The 17,420-nt window shown below is 42.6% G+C and overlaps 2 protein-coding genes across 6 annotated transcripts in view; both read right to left on the reverse strand.

Annotated features, from left to right (window-relative positions):
• MAP4 (microtubule-associated protein 4) overlaps positions 1-17,402 on the reverse strand; it is a 51,256-nt gene extending 33,854 nt beyond the window's left edge. For both annotated transcript variants that reach the window (XM_009323150.1, XM_009323149.1), the window contains exon 1: positions 15,045-17,402. In XM_009323150.1, the coding sequence (XP_009321425.1) occupies positions 15,045-17,379 (2,335 nt within the window). In that variant the 5' untranslated portion in view covers positions 17,380-17,402. The remainder of the gene's footprint in view (positions 1-15,044) is intronic.
• The window catches only part of LOC103916190 (microtubule-associated protein 4-like), a 104,798-nt gene continuing 104,705 nt past the window's right edge, over positions 17,328-17,420 (reverse strand). For all 4 annotated transcript variants that reach the window (XM_009323147.1, XM_009323148.1, XM_009323144.1 and 1 more), the window contains one exon: positions 17,328-17,420. In XM_009323147.1, coding sequence (XP_009321422.1) covers positions 17,346-17,420 — 75 coding nt within the window. In that variant the 3' untranslated portion in view covers positions 17,328-17,345.

The raw sequence follows: 17,420 nt of genomic DNA on the forward strand, positions 1-17,420 counted from the left end.
CCAGGGATGAGCAGTGCACCACCACAACCAACATCCCTGCACAAGACCGGCACATGCTGCCCTCAACCCATCTTCTGCTACTGAACATCTCCTTGCCCTTCTCATCTCTCCCCAGAGAAAGGGGAAAGAGGAAAGCTTATGTATCGGCTGTAAACCACTGTTCTGAAGGTAGTCTCCCTCGAATGCCCAGTAGTTTTTGTGACTTTTGAGAAAGCACAGCGGGTGTTACAGAACAGGGAACCCACCTGATTTATATAATGATTACAATACTTCCAGCATCAATTTTAAACTCAGTCCCTGAGAGATGCCAATATTTATTTTATACTTAAGGCTGAACATGCATACACTAAGTAAGAATTCTCACTGAACTATCCACAGCCTGTATCAGCCACTGTTTAGCACCGGTACCTTCATTTTCTCTTCCTTCCTGCAGCCTGAGTTCCTTTATTTCTTTTCTTTCTCATTAAAAGCATGATTTCATCTGGCAAGGAGCCTCGTTAGCAAGCCACCATCCACACCACTAACATTACTTGAACAAGTATCATTAGTTCATTACGAGGTAGCTGGTCTGATACTTCCTAATGCCATAATTAACTTTAATCTGTGTAAACCTGAGGCGGTAGGCTACCACAGCCTAACTCAGTCATGTTGAAAGTCTCGGATTCTATATTTATCTAAACCACAAAGCGTTCTGCTGCAGAAAAAACCTGCAGGAGATTCAGAAGTTACACTGGATTGCACCCCTTGCTTATGGATTTATGAAGAACTAAGAGTCAGAAAACCAAGAAAATTTTTCTGATGCATACACTGAGCTGCTGAGTATCAGAGAGGTGACAGTCCCAACCGAGCATGGTCCAGCGGAGCCTGGAATTTCTGGTATTTCAGAGCAGAAAATATTTCAACTTGGAGGAAATTCAAAGAAAATGAGAAAAGGCAGAAAGCGAAGGCAGTGGTGAACACCATTGCTTATCTACGTGATACCATGGGAGGTGACATATTAGGTACGTGCAATAAATCACACAACAGCTTATACACAACGTGAACATGAATCAAATCTATTGTTCAGTGCCGGAAACAATGTGACCGCTTGTTTTGGTGAGAATCTGCAGCAATTGCTGATGAAATAAGGGACTGGAACAAGTCCTGCAGCTCAGCTCTGATCAGGACTAATCTGCAGCCAGGATCTCCTTGCTTAAAATACCTGCCGTGGGTACACGAGAGATTTGAACGGTTACACCTTTTTGACAATTTTTAGAATGAACTTACTAGCACCCAACTGTCTGCAAGAAAAATATTTTATGTACAATTCTAGGTCACCTTAAAAAACAGGAATATTAGAGGTTTAGCAAAAAAACCAAACCAAACAAACCCTGGCTGGATAGGACCAAGAAAAATCTACTTTTGGCAGAAGTTCTGAGAGATGCCATTCGAATGGTTAGAATCAGGCTGGACAATTGTTTCAAGAATTTTTAGGATGAAAAAAGGTGCAGGTGATAAAAGTTGTTACCCTGAATGTAAGTGCTAAGTTCAGAATGAACAGATAGGACAGGCAGAAAAATAGAGGAATTAACAAGGGGAAGGAAAAACATATTTCTACCAGGTAAAATAGATATGTTGGCCATTTTGGACACATTGCCTTGTGACTGGAAGGAGACCGGCAAGGTGAATACCAAGACTGAAGCAGGGGAAGTTGATAAGGATATGAATGGATAATTTAGCCGTGAATAAAACGCAAAGGACAGATTTAGAATCAGTTCCATACTTACAGCCAAGATCGCTTGCTTGGTTGAGTTATTTTTATTACAACCACCTCTCTGCTTATTAACAGGGGAGAGGAAGCAGAATCTCATCATAGAAAGTTTGAAAGCATTTCAGAAACATCCAAGGAATTTTTGTCTGTTTTCTCTTGCACTCCAAAAATTATTTCTGAACGACATATATAAAGCAAAGAAAACATTTTATTGCTTCTACCGCTATGTTTTCTTCCAGGAGAGAATAAATCCAGAGTTTATTTCTCACTAATGCATTGTACGCAACAAAACAAAACAAACCTAATCTAACCAGTCGTTAATTTTGGAGAACAGAGTAAAAGAGAAGTTATAACTCTATCGTATTCTTGCCCAGGAAAGCCCATGAGCTGTCCACCAACTCAGTTATTACCATATGAGTTCACGCTCAGACCTATGGTTATAAGGCTGATAAACTAGCTTTTAAAATAAAGATTGTGAGAGCACAAAATTTTCCAACCTAGATGCTTAAAAAAAGCCTGGTGATACAAATTAGCCATCTGCAAAAAGCAACCCAACCAGAAGACTCTGAGTGTTCGTATCTTTCAGTGACCTTTACATCACTGATGCTCAACCCCTCTGGGGAAAACACGTCAATCCACTTTAGATTATATTTTTAATGTTTTTCTGGTTTAAAAATCCTACATATTTGTGTTTTGAAATGGTTGCCTCTTCAGCCCGACAGAATTTGCTAACCTACCCAAACCTGGTTTCCTCATATCCCAAGATATGAACCTCCTCGCTAATTGGCCTCGTTGCAAATAAACGTCAGTCGCAGAGCGGATAACAGCAAACCCCACCACCCCAGGAATTCTGTGACATGAGAGGTGTGCACAAATGCAGTACTTTTTTTTTTTTTCTATTCCACATTTGTTGCCAACATCACTTTTACTCATGTCATGTTTAAGTTGTCAAGAAGACTGATGACCCTTTTGTGTTTAAGTACAAAATTGAGCGCAGGTAAACATACAGCTGCACGGCTCCTACTTGCGCCGAAGCAAACACATCTCCAGACATCCCCTCCAACTGCAGCTCGCAGCCAGGAGCTCACTGCACCGCTCTGGCAACTATCAACCGGAGAGCTGATGACTCCTGCCTGCGTGAAAGGACTTGACATCTCTGTTCAGGCTCTGAAGGACCAATGTCTGCAATCCGGGATGCGCTGCCACCAAAACTGACGCTACTTCATCTCATGACTGCCAGAGTTATTTAAAATCTGTGCACCAAGTAGACCGTAAGGAACAAGGTAACACTGAGACAATGGAAAGGGAAGAAGATAAGACATGTTGGCACTTTGGAGCGGGGAGGTTTGTATTGCCAAAACCTTGTTCTACAGATCTCTGCCCATCATTCTTGGAAATGGAAGCATCTTAGAGAAATTATTAGAGAAAAGTAAAACTCTAATTAGACACAGAATATGATTCTGTTGGAAGTGATTACTGACAGCTGGAAGAAGGACCTACGATCCGAGCCTTGCGCAGGCAGCCAGGAGGCGACAGACTGACCATTGGGTGTCACTAACACACCGCAAAAACAAAAATAACTCTAATCTGTAGTTCTCCCAGCACACCACCTTACTCAGAGACTGCCTTTCCATGCTCATTGCTGCGGAGAGCTCAGCTTATTAACCCAAATTAAGCGTTTTGGAGCTCTACCTGAGCAGCGCATCCCTCTACCCACCTGCACGTTACTCTCCTTTCTCACACCGGGGTATCACAATTTCAAGTTTTATACTAGTGCTCTGAAGGTTTAGCAAACCAGCTGGCTACAAAAGTCATTGGATGCAAAAATTCTGATGCAAGTTTTTGGTCTTTATTCCCTGATACGTTTTCTTTCCTCTTCCCATGCAAACCTCTCGTTAATGCGGGCGACAGACAAAGCACACAGACCATCCTGGCACCCAAAATCTGGGAAAAAAGCAGGTTTGTTGCTGGCTGAAGCTGGCAAGAGGGACATAGATGTTGTTCCAGGATGGAGAACAAAGATTAACTACTCTTCTCACAGATTTTAAATTCGGGAAGACTGACCTCATACATCACAGCACTATCGAAACAACAAAACACTACAAAATGAAACAAGCTACTATTGACACTTTGCAATGGGAAAGGCTCCATTGTAACCGGGGTTTTGGGAAAGAGGTTACAGAAAGTAATGGGGAAATTCCACTTTGAATTTCAGCACTGAAACAGTTAGGAAGAGCTTAACTACGTAAATAATTCCTTCTACCCATTTACTCCTGCTGGCCCCATCAAACAGAAATACCAAAAGGTGCTAAAAGCTTAACAGAAAAGCACAATCCTCAGATTTTTTTGACAAAGGTTGAAAGGTTTTAACTTTGGTAACGCCCTCACTCTAACAATACAGCTTGCAAATCAGAAGGGTACCTATGCTCGCAAGAGGGAGTGGCAAGAGGGTACTGAAGAGAGACCTTTTACCACTGTGGATACTACAGATTTTAAAAGCTACTAGTCAGGTTTAGGATCCCAGCAAGCAATTCATGGCTGGTGCTGCAACAAATGCTGTGGAACCAGCCAGGCAATTATTTTTTTACGTTTCCTCCATTTTTGTCTATCCAAACATACATCCTTTGTTCTAACTACCGGAACCTGTACCGTGTCAGTCTTTTCAGGTGTACTAAGCCACCCACCCTCTGCCTGCAGTCTGTAAAGTCAGTTATTGGCTTCCTAGCTACTGTCTGCTCGCTCCCCAGGAAGGTAAAAATTAGCAACATACCATCACGTGGTAAATCTCCTTGCTTGGGAGACGGAGAGCTCTGCACATCGCTGACCTCAATTTCTTTTCTTTCCAGTGGAGCAGTTTTGCTGGATTCCATCTCGGTGCATTGGCTTTTTGGAGAATCAAACCCAGCAGCTCCATCGGCGGCATTTCTCTTCTCCTTCTTCACCGCCACCTCCTCCCTCTCTTTGTCCTGGCTGCTGATTTCAGGGATTTGCTCCAGCTTGCTGTGATACAAGCCCGGGCTGCCCAGCTCTTTCTTGACCGAGTTGCTGCCGCTGTTCCACTCCTCTCTCTTCTTGGCAGCCGGCTCCTCTGCCAGGAGGGACTGATGCTCCTTCACCACGAGGCTGGGCAGCCCTGCATGGCTCTGCTCAGGACCCAAGCTGCAGACAGATGTTTGCTCTTCTGACACAGTCATTGACCTTTTCATTGGAGCGCCTGGCTTTCTGGCTGTGGGGCTCGAGCACTGGGTCAGGCTGCTATTAGGAGAGAGCAGACCAGTAGCGACGTCTTCTCTAAGCACCGGCTCAGGGTATTTATCAGCCAGGTTAAGGGTTAGGGGCACTGACAAGTGAGAGCACTCTGACATTGCACGCCTCATTGCCTTCCTTTGGTGGGCAGCCCTGTTCAGAAAATTGCCATCGTCTGCACAGCTCAGCTTGTCTTCCATCTCTTCCTCCATTTCAGTGGTATTATTAAAGTAACTACTTTTGGAGTCATCTTGTGCGAGCTCTACGGTGGTAGTTGGAGGTTCTGGCTTAGATGCCGTTGAGGAAGAAGAAAATCCACTCTGCACATAGTTGTCATTAACCACCCCAATTACACAATAGCTGGGGGCTCCATCTTTTTTCACGGTTGCTTCTTTAGACCCCGAATTGTTAGGCAGAATAGGGTGGAAATTTGGATTCCAGACACTGATTTCCTGTTCCTTCATGTATTTGCTGGGATCGCTCTCTGACACAGACAGATTGGGCAGGTTTGGGTCTGGCTGGCATTTGGTCTCCATTCCAGCCTGACCGGCTGCTTTCTCCTGATCGGTGATGGCTTCATTTTTACCCAGCCCAGGACCAGATTTTTCAGCTCCTGCCTGTCCCACATGAAAATCTGTAGTTTTAGGGTTTGCAAAGTTCTCTTCTGCAGAAGGAAACGTTTCAGAAATCAAAGACCAGCTCTCAAGGTGACCTGCAGCTGCCTGGTATTTTTTGCCTTGCACCTCAGTTTCTCTTTTGTCTTTCTGAGCTATTTTTAGCTCTTTGTCTAGTTTTCCTTCAAAGAAGCAGAGCTTGTCCTCATCTGTGAAACCAGCATTCTTAACGTGCCCATCCTTAATTGGTCCCCCTGAGTTTACATTCAAACCAATCTCATTAAGCTTCCCCTCAGTCCTCTGCCATTCGAATTCAGTTTTGCCGAAGTCTTTCGGGGACTCCATGCAGTGGAAGGCTTCCGAGAAGCTCTCCGTGTTCTTGCTTTTGCACAGCTGGCTGTATTCAGAGAGCGATGCGGGCTGCTTGTTCGAGAGAGACATCTCCGATCGCTTCGCTTCCTCCCGTGGCTGTAACACCAGCTCCGAGCGAGCCGAGCTCGCAGGCTGCTGGCGCCGGTGACGACACACCATGCCCCCTGTATTCATGACAAAACTCCTTCCTCCCCACCCCCTGCCTGCCGCCCGCCTTCATTTACTGGATTCAGCCACTAGTTCAAACGAAAACGTCAGGTTTTATCCTTTTGTAAAAATCAAGAGGAATACACTTCTGTAACAGAAATACCCATCTCTGGCCAGATGCTAGTGGGGCTTTAATCATCTCAGTGAAGTGATTTTTCTGTGAGCAGCATTTCTTGGGTTGTTACAGATTTCGGGAAATATTGTCATCTCCTTTTTCTCTGTCAAACCCTATTACGATCAACGCCTTTATAAGCATTAATTCCTGCTGAGGAACGACTCTCTTAAGAATACTTAGGAACTAAGGTCAGCAATTTTCCTCTCCTTAAACAAAAACAAAACACAAACCCCCCAAACAAGCCCAACCCCAAACACTACAGCACATAATGACCTCTTTCAGCACAAGGGCTTTGTTTTCAGTGAATTTTAATATATTCTTTTGGAGTCAACAGTGATCACAAGTGTTGCTGTAATAAGGATTTCACAATCCACAAACCGTGTCGCTCATATAAGCAAGTGGACAAAGCTGAAAAGGATGAAATGGGACAGGTTAGGAGAGGTTGTGTAGTCTTAAATACTGTAAACTTGATTTTTAAATATTTTTTTAAAATGTGAACGTATCTTACAATATTTTTGAGCTGCATTTTTTCTATTGCACTTACTTTACACCTGGCACTTCACATTTTGTGTTGATCTATTCAAAACCAGTCAACACGTATTAAGTGCACTACTCAGCCCTCCTGCGAAGCCTCTATATCCAGCATCCTTGACATGGCTTTTCTAACTGCAATTCTTGACTTGGACATTGTTTCCCTGGTTAAACTGGGAGCCTACCCAAGAGTGCTGAAGATTGCTTCTAGCCACTCAGCCACCAATATCTGGATTGCTACTACTGCATTAGCACCAAACTGCAGAGCTGGGGTTTTTTTTTGGTTTTTTTTTTTTTTGGTTTTTTTTTTTTTTTTCCTTAAGTGCCTGGTACAGATTAATCCTTGACTAAGGCAAATTTTCTTCTTTGAACCAGGATTACAATAGAATTGTAGAATGGTTTGGGTTGGAAGGGACCTCTAAAGGTCGTGTAGTTCCAACCCCCCTGCCGTGGGCAGGGACACCTTCCACTAGATCAGGTTGCTCGAAGCCCTGTCCCACCTGGCCTTGAACACTTCCAGGGATGGGGCATCCACAACTTCTCTGGACAACCTGTGGCAGTGCCTCACCACCCTCATAGTGAAGAAATATTTTACAGACATTGACCATTACAGACATCAATATCCTCCAAGTCCAGGAGAAAATTTTGTCCTTATAGCTGATGCAGTAGAAGGACTCCCTGCTATAGTTTAACTGAGCATAAATGTATTTTTATACCCAGAGACTGCAAGCTACACTACGCCCCCTGAATTTAACCTGCTGCTGAGAAATGCTACAATCCACACATTTATCTACTTGTATTTAAGCTTTAGATTTAAGACACTGCTATATTTAAAAACAATGACTAAGGAACTGTAAGTTATATGAATCTTTCATGACACCCTCTAATTAACCAGAATAGTTCCACCCACAAGCTTCACTTCTCAAAAGGCCTCAACAATTTTTCTTCACTTTAAAATATTCATAGGTGTCTTGCTAGTGGAAAATGGGACCTTAGCTCAAGGCTTGCATTCTCTCTCGTAACTGATGTAGGACTAACGTTTGGAAGCACTTGCTCACTCTAAGAGTATTTAGTCTGCTCCCCAAAATGGCAGACCTTGAAGTCATCTAATCCCATGTAACTACTGTTATTCCTCTATCGCTCAGTCAATTCCACAGCAATATTTTCGTAGCAAATTTCAATCTGTTGGAGATCACTTAATGCACTTCACCAGGAGTGAGGGCAAGTTGGTAAAGCTACCTGAAACCACCTAGTAGGTTTTTATTTGATTTTTTAAATTATTATTATTTATTTTTAAAGCAAACAGCTACCGCTTATAATAGACAGAGGAGAAAACCCACATTGATTTAGGGGCTGGTACTTCAGAGCCCAGTATCACAGAAGAGATTTGCATCACTGGAAAGAAAAGCGTGACTCAATGTCAATATACAGCCAATAACAACCACCATTGTTACTTTATTTAATAATTTTTTTAATGTAGGAAATGAACCATATTCAATACCTGGGATATTCAGAAGCAGGAGAATACTTAGCTACGAAAAAAATCTCTAAAGTCATCTAATATTTAATCTCTCAGGACATTAATGGAGGTAATGTAGAGTTCATATACTGAGAGCTTTTCAACAGCTTCATCCTGCCTATAGCATGTTGTTTCCAGATACCCATTCTCAGTTCCAGTGCCCTAGCCTGTACCTTCTACCAAATGCATTTTTTTTCTTTAAATTTATTAATATTCTGCTTCTGAAGCTACATCACAGTGGTTGTGCTAAGCTTCCAACGAGACCAGAAATCACCAAAGCTCGTAACACACAACCAGCAGTCCTGACACAGGAGCTTTGGTCCCAGTTCTTCCTTTAGATTCTGACAAAGCTTAAATTTTCTAAAGAATTAGAAGAGAAGCAGTACTAGTCAATGAAGGATATGCAGGAAAGGGTAGGAGGATGTTCAGAAAACAAGAGGGCTTGAACAGATTTTGAAAAAACAACAAATGAGAAAGGGCCCATGCTAAAGAGGAGCTGGGTTAGAAGGGTAAGTTAGAGACTTCCTGAAAGGAAGCCCATCCACTGCTTTTACCCTTAGTTCAACTTTGAGGAAGATTTCGTACTCTGCAAGTATCAAATTGGGGGTTTAACAATCCTTTTGGCTCCCCACCATCTTTGTTTTCAAGAATGTGTCAGATAATGGCAGTGAAATAGGTATATGGTCTTGCAAGTCAGACCCTGGTCCAGCTTCTGCATGTAGAGATTTGCTCACTGCCTGGAGCTTCTCTCAACCTTTCAGTGGTGAAACAGCAGCCTGTTTCACAAGGAGGAAGGTTATATTTTGCCTGCTCACATCCTCTTATCATTAAATCCTGTCTTTTCTTACAGGTACAGTTGACACAAATAAGCCTGTCAGGGAAGCTGAGCACATATAGCACGTTTCAGTACCAACATTAAACACATCTGTAGTCATTTATCTGAGCTGCTTAGATACATTTTGATGCTTATGTTGTATCTCTGAACATGAGCGTTTTCCAAGGGAAGACATACCCATGTGCTGAAGAAACTGCAAAGAATCCCTGTCCACTTCCCTGGGCTTTACCAGGTACAACACGGCTGCCCAGGCTGAGACAGTGCCAATAGCCGGAGCAGACTAAGATCACTACATCAACACGTCACAACTTAATACCCAATCTGCAAGCTTCCAGCCTCAGCAGATGAATCAGCCTAGTGTTTCTATTTTTGCTTGACTCCCAAAGCTATTACTTATCCCTTCTAATGCCTTTGCTGGTTTATTTTTTTTTTGGGGGGGGGTGGGGAGGGTTGGTTGGTTGTTTTTTTTTTTTTAATCTAACACAATCGTTTCTGTGCAATCCTTTGCACCGGTTTCTAAGGCAACATCTCTTTCCAGGATGATGAGCTACTCCTTGCCAGCATCTCCAACTAACGTGATCTCTAATTAAGTGTTATTACCAATAACAGTCAGTGATCAGGCTGACCAGAACCATCAAGGATACGCTCTGTCTATAAAAGCCAAGTCTGTAAAACTGCAATTTATACACTCGCCCGTCCGTATGTCCATACACACACACGTTGTGCTGCTCAGCCACACACCCACTGCGTGTAAAACAAGCAGCAACACACGAAGCCCGAAGTCTGACACTACCCGCTGAACTTCCACACTTCATTTAATCTCGCAGTCTGGAAGAAGCCAGGCTAAAGGATAAAAAGGTGAACCAGAATATTTAGTGTTCTGGCCACTATAACTTTGCACTACAAGCTTAATATTTAAAAGGTGCGGAGCCGTACAATACTCAAACGCAGTCTCTTGTTTGATAGGAAAGGACATTTACAGATCAAAATCCATTTACTTCAGAATTTACACATAATACATTAAAAATCCTAGTGATCAGCCAAAACCAGAATTAAAATGCACTCAAGAGTGTTCCCAACTCAAAATATTACCAGTATTTGGTTATTGTAGGAGTATTTGCTAGTGGAAACTGAAAAGAGGCAAAACTAAGTGAACTGAATGATACAAAAGCAATGAACTAGCAACATCAACAAGGAAAGATGAGGCTTGAAATTCAGATATCCCCTGAAAGTTAAACAACATCGCTAAGGAGAGGTGTTCAACAGTCTTAATCTGGCAGAATTTATAAACAGAAGTATATTTGTTTCATTCCCAGCTTTTTTTTGAAAATCAGAGTGTCAAGGATGAGCAGGAATATAAAATAAAGGAAGAAAACAAAGCTTAGGAAGTCCTAGCCAAAGATTATGGTGCCAGCTTAAAATGAGAATTGCTGCATGAGACCGTCCAGCTAGAAAAAAGCCAGTATCGATATAACACACAGTACAAAACCAACTAGAAAAAAAAAAATGGGCATATGCAGTCAGTTAGAACTGTTTTGAGCAACCCTTAAAAGAACATATTCAGAGCTATGCACTGATTCAACAGAAGACAAACAGGCCTCTGAATACCCGGTATCTGCAAGCTACAGATCTGCAAAAATGTTCTCTAAGCTCAACTCACCTTTTAATTACAGATAGAACCGATACCACAACAAAACTTTCTGTTAAAGCAGAATCAAATACAAACGCACACATGCAAAAATTTAGGGGAAAAGCAGATAACAGCAAAGTTCTCTTGCTGCTTCATAAATATATTTAGTTCTGACATGAGAATTGGCTGGTGCCACTGTTTGGTTTTCATTTCTCTCATATACCCACCTGGGATAAATAGCAGTGAAATGAACAGGCTGCAATATGATGTTATTCTGACCATTTCGAAAGCATTATTAAAATACCACTCTTATTATGGGGTACTTGTCCACAACTGCATTTGTGATGATGATTCCAGGTAAAATGGATGCAGTTACACACCCATACAGTCCACTGGCCCGCTGCGTTCATGTAGCTGATCAGCTCATATTAGACAAACCCAATTACAGTTTGGGGTCCCATGGGAGAATTACAGACATTGTGTGAATGAGAGGTTACTGTGGAAATGCTAAACTGACTTAACATTATAATGACACCAGTATAATGGAAACCAGTCAGGAAAAGAAAATATTTAGAGAAAGGGCTTCATTGTGGATGTAGAAGAAAAGCAAATACTGTAATTAAGCAGGGATGGCATTTCTTGCTTTTAAATGTATCTTATTTACACACAAGGGATTTAGAGCTGTCATGTTGAGAAATATGTACTGTATTACACACGGTGATTGTGCCAATGGGCTGCAAAGACAGCTTGTCATCAGCTCAGCTGAAAGGACGGGCACTGGAAGGATGCCCACCGAAGGCAGAAACAGAGATTGAGATGGAAGCTTTTGAGGAAAGAGAGAAACTCAGCCTCAGGTGACCACTTCAAGAGGCCCCTCCAATCCATGTTTGGGAGAATGACTCGGAAGCATAACTGGCTAGACCACAATGTGGTTATGCAATAAGCTCTTTACTCTGCCAGCACCAAAGCCCACAGTATTAAGTACTGGAGCATCACTATAACAGACATACACAAAGATGGCCCTTTGCTGAAGAGCTTACGCAAATCAAAAAAATCTTTCCAAAGTCTCAATGTTGAAATACAGCTTGAGGAGTAAGGGGAAGAGGGATGCTAGCAGTAAATCTGAATCAAACGGCTCAACACTGGATGAATGAAAGTCTTCCATCATTTCCTCTGTTAGCCATTCCTCAACATCAGATCCCCAGCTCTGCATCAGCCAGGGCACCTGCTTGGAAGTACGGATTTTAGGACCCTGCTTTTTGTACATATTTCCCAATTTTAGTTTTAACTCCACACAAGAGGTAGCATAAAGGTTCAGTCACATTTTAAAGGCTGATAGTGTCTGGCATGTTTTGGTTGTCATCTCAGCTGCCTCCTGACGTTAAAAGGCATAAAATAGTTTTCCAGAAGAATCTGGGGCAGTTCTTACAATGACAACAACAAAAATGAGAAGCTCAAATAAATCCAAGAGATGGATAAGGGATTAAATTCAAATTGCATGAACAGCCCTACATCCAATGTTTCTTAACTTTAAGCTGCAAAGTCAAAATTAGAAAAAAAAAAAAAAACCCTACAGAAGTTTGCAGGCCTAGTTTATAAAAGATACATACAACTTCTGTCAGTGAGAGAAATCTGCAGCATCACAGTTGCCATGACTCCCCAGGGAGCTGTATCACAAAGCTCATACCTATTTTAGCAGTACATACAGGAGCTGATGCATTTAGGAAAGCCGTCCTGTTATTCTAGAACACACAGTGTAAGACATGGGAGCCTGGCTGAAGAGATTTCCGTTACTAAACTTCAGCAGAAGATCCTCCAAAATATCTACATGCATTATTTTGATAGTAGATCACTGACTGCCCACCACCAAGAAAAATAGTTTATTATGGGCAGATATTAGATGTTGCAAAGTATGAGCTTCACGGTCCTGCCTGACAAATACAGATGAAGCATTTGCCAAGTTCCAGTGATAAGTAAAAATATAAAACCTTTGAGCAATCAATTGTTATCTTAACAGGAGGATAAACTGGCACATACAAGGTCTGTACAGTCCATGGTCCCATCAACTTAGTGAAATCTGGACTCTAATCATTATAATGATCTCCTGGATCCTTCTAGCTCCTTCTCTACCCAGTAAACAAGCACACTCATGTTCATGGTCTTGAAATCTCAAGACCTTCCCTTCATTGATTTCTGGTTTTAACTTGTGTTCAGCTGATGCGCAAATTCACTGTTTCATCCTCAGATCCACCCTAAAGCACTTCCACACCAGTTGTGCCAACTTAGGGATTCAGTACGGGTTTTGGTGATGTTTTGCAACTCACTGAACAGCTACTTCGTTATGAGTTGGGCAGTGGATGGAAAGAGAGACAAACCTCGGTGACGTATCTGGATGGCAAAGCAAATCTGCTTCCCTGCTCATTCACTGCTAAGATCTCGACTGCAACTTACGCTTTGTCACTCAGCCCAGATGTTGCGCGGTCACCATGAGACTGCCCAAAGCTATGCCAGGGGCCGGGTCTGCTGCCAGTGCTCCTTGGCAGCCCTGCACCTGACAGCATGTGGATTTAAACTGCCGCAGGAACATGTCAACCAACATTTCCAAAACAAGCTCAGTCATTCAGAGCTTCTCTTAAAAAAACAACCGTGAGTCTATGAAGCGCTGAAAGGATGAAAGCAACTGAATATTATTAGAGACCTGTGCAAACTTAGGTCAGGCCAACTTATAGATGCAAAGTATGTACCAACTTACTCACATGCTGATGAGCTACTCTGAACCAGGAATCCTTCAACTCCGTACACACTCTGCTTGTGCAAAACATTCAGAAGGACCTTTTCTTTTTTGCATGGATCTGCTACTAAAATTCTGCTCCCTTGAATACAACAGTTTGCAAAGGAAAATAAAGACTTCTAGCAGACAATGGAAAGGCTTTAAAGAATTTTTTTTAAAAAGATGCTGCCTTTAGCTTTCCCTTTATTTTGTAGCATCATGCACCAAAGAACATTACTTCTGCAGGCATAAGTTCATGCAGAGAACACCGCTTTCACTAAAATAGAACTACTTCAGGTTATGCAACACTCATTAAAATTACAAAACCTCTCAAAAACCTGACCAGCATGTTAAGGCGCACTTGAGCTCTACGTTTGTTAAGTTAGTGGCTGCATCATGCAAACTGGCAGCAAGGAACTCTGCAGAAATAGAAACAGGAACAAACTTTCGTGCCTGATGACAAGGCAAAAAGTAAGAGCCCTAAGGGTATGGATAAACTTCCCCAGCCCATCTCAGCAGACTGGAATTCACAGAGATGCCGCCAATTCTTTCTGAGGAAGGTTTAGAACGAACAGAAGTACAAAAACGTTTTTTTATTTCATCTCTATCCATACTATATTCTTCATGTCAAAATTCCTATGAACTTCATTAATTCTATGAAATTAATTCCATCTCATTTGCTGTGAGTACAGGGATCTTGTTCGCTGGACAACAGCCAGGCTAAACAGTCCAAAACGCTTACCAGTCCATCTATAGTCTCAGAGACATAAAGTCTTAAAATCTCTATCAGTCCCACTATTGTCTTGTTACAACTCTGCTTTCGTAAAGATTATTATTCTAGAAGGAAGCACATTTTATAGATGTAGCCGTTCAAGGTAGCTTAAGAAGTCGTCATTAACCGATTGCAGGAGGAAAAGTAGATGGTTGCAGTTAGCCTGAGGTAGGATTAAAATCAAACCCCGCAACATGACAGCGATCGAGAACATTTCCTACCACAGAAATACTCCCTTTCCCTGCCCGCCAGTGGCATACAGTGCTATTTAGTGATGATGATGATTCACTGTTGCACCGCAGATGAAGGTCACTTTCAGTCTCGGATGACAAGAAGCTAATGTAACTTAACACCAAAAAGTGCAAGTTTACTTAAATATTCTACAATATCTATGTAAAATTAACTCCAAATTAAAAATAAAATTCTGATAAAAAAAAAATAATCAAGAGTTCTGGAACTTAGACCAAGCTGTCAATCCTTCAAACTTTGGGAATTAGCACTGTGAGACAGGCAAGCAGAACTAACAGCCTTTTTAAGATTAGCCAAAAAACCAGTCATGCCACACTTGCTTGTGCCACATAGGATTAACAATTACGTATTCATGCCAATGCACTGACAAATAGCAAGGTCTTGCACGCAAGCTGTCTGGATTACTGCTGCTAGCTCAAATCACAAACACACACCTTTTTCTTGCCTCTGCTGGCTCATACCAGTGGATTTCAGCTGCCTTTGTTTCTCTCGGTCTGGAGCAGCAGACCTGGCTGGCAGAGTTGGCACCCCTCTTGACTTTGTGGGTCTCATGTAGCCTTTTATCTGTTCTGCTGCTTTAACTCTCTCTTTCTTTGCCTCCTTCACAGCCTTTTGTTCACGTTCCTCTTCTTTTTCTTTAGTTGTGTCTTCAAGTTTATCTACTTCAGGCTTCAACGCTGGGGCACCCTTCAGGTGGGCTTCCCCACTGCGAGCAGCATCCTCTTCTGCAGGCTGAGAACGACCCTTATTGTTATCTTCAGGACTTATTTTGGTTGTTTGAGCAGCTGTCAGATTTAAACCAGCAGCCTCTGCTTCAACCGCTTTATTGCCCAAACTGCCTGGGTACTTCAGTGAGATCTGCTCACTCTTCTTGTCTCCATCCAACTCAGCCTCTTCAGCTTTATTCTCCATCGATGCTTCTGCCACAACCTGCGACATGGCTGCTCCTGCTTTGCTCTCTGGTATCGCCGCAGGTTCTGGAGAAACGCAGCCAGTGTCCTTCTCTCCAGAAGAGACAGTTGCTCCTTGTTTCTCTGTCCCTTTGGCACCTACAGGAGCTGGTCTATTTTTTGAATCTGCTACCTTCTGAGGAAGGTCTGAGGAAGTGCTGTCATTGTTTTGCTTTTTATCAGCTGTTCTTATTTCTTTATCATCCACCTTTGCCACAGGAGAAAGGTGAACTTCGTCCTTCTTTGATTTAATGTCCTGTTTAACCGAATGGTCCAAAGAAAGTGGTTTACCTGCCTCACTCCCATCCTGGGAACCAGCCTCTTTGGTTTTACCATCTTTCTTTGAAACCTCTTTTCCAGGCTCTTTGTGTCCCAGATTGATCGGCTGCTCGCAAGATTTCTGCGCCTGTATCTCCTCAGCACCACATCCAGGCTCTTTGCTGCTGTTGTCTGCTACTGCTTCAGGAGGAGGAAGCCCCTTACTTCTTGCACCCTCATCTGTCTGCTTTGGGAAGCCAGAATAAACACTGCCAGTGTTATCAGGGCCAGTTACTGCAGTCTGAGCAAAGGATTCAAAGTCGCTTCCTTTATTATTCCAAAGCATTTGAGGGCCAATGGGAAAGTTTTTAATGTTCCTGTTTTCATCTACCAAATCCATGTCTACCATTCCATATTCCATCTCAGATCCTATGGGAGGCTGTACTTCTCTCCTGTTTGTTTTTGGGTCTAGAAAAACAGGCTGCTCAGAGGCATTTTTAGCCTTTTTACTGCTTCCATCATAACCCCTCTTTTTAGATCTATCAGTAACTGTGGCTGAAGCGCGATCTGCCACTGCTGGATGCTCTAGGATAGGAAGTCCACCCCCCATGTTGCAAGGAGTGGGACTTTCTGCTTCAGCTTTGTCAGTTATCTCCACGTCACGAGGAGGAAACATCTCTGCACCTGCTTTATGCTCCAGAAAACATGGCTGCTGCACATTAACCTCCATCTTTTTGCATTTCTCTTTATTACTTGTGTGTGATTTTTCTGGCTCCAGAGGTATAGCAGGAGCTTGTACTTTAATAGTATCAGTTAGGTCATCTAGCAGACTTGCGGAAGTACTGGAATTAGTCTCTTTGCTTTTATCGAAAGACTGAATTTGTTTAATATTTCCCACCTCTTCACCTACTGCAGGGATGTTACCTGGACCCAGTGCAACAGAGTGCTCAAGACTATTTTCGGCCTTTTTGCCTTTCACGTCTCTACTTTTTTTCTTAGGCTTGTCCATCACCAGTTCCCTGGTGGGACTGTGTGCCACAGCTGCATCTGTCCTGTGCTCTGGGAGAGGCTTGGATGTATCTAGTTCCTTAACTTTATTCATGGGCCAAGTTTCTTTAGTGTTGACTGTTTCTGGGTCTGCTGGTTCTATTTTATGACCTGAAAGAACCGGCTGATCAGAGAAGCTTCTTCTATTGCCACCCTGTATTTCAGGCTCTTCCAGCACCTCTTTGGTTATACCTGTGAGATTCTCTAGCAAAAGCTCTCTTCCAAAACCAGCCACCTTATCTTTATCAAAGGTCATTTCTTTTGTGCTGCCAGCCACCTTCTCTTTGCTTGAAAGATTGCTTGTTTCCACCCCAGCATCCAGGACAGCTGTCTGCCCCAAAGGGCTTTTTTCAGGTTTTTTTCTTCTCCCATCACTACACCTCTTTCTAGGTTTGTCTGCCACCAGCGTTGCATCAGAATTTATCACAACAGATTCACTTGCAGAAGTAATTCCAGCCTCTTTGCCCTTATTAATCAAATTTACCTCTTTTGTTTCGCTGATCGTGTCAGCCATAGCAAGATGCTTTGCTTCCTCCCTCCTACCCTCCAGCAGGA

The sequence above is a fragment of the Pygoscelis adeliae genome, unplaced genomic scaffold (assembly GCF_000699105.1).
Source record: "Pygoscelis adeliae isolate BGI_AS28 unplaced genomic scaffold, ASM69910v1 Scaffold444, whole genome shotgun sequence".
NCBI classification, from domain to species: Eukaryota; Metazoa; Chordata; class Aves; order Sphenisciformes; family Spheniscidae; genus Pygoscelis; species Pygoscelis adeliae.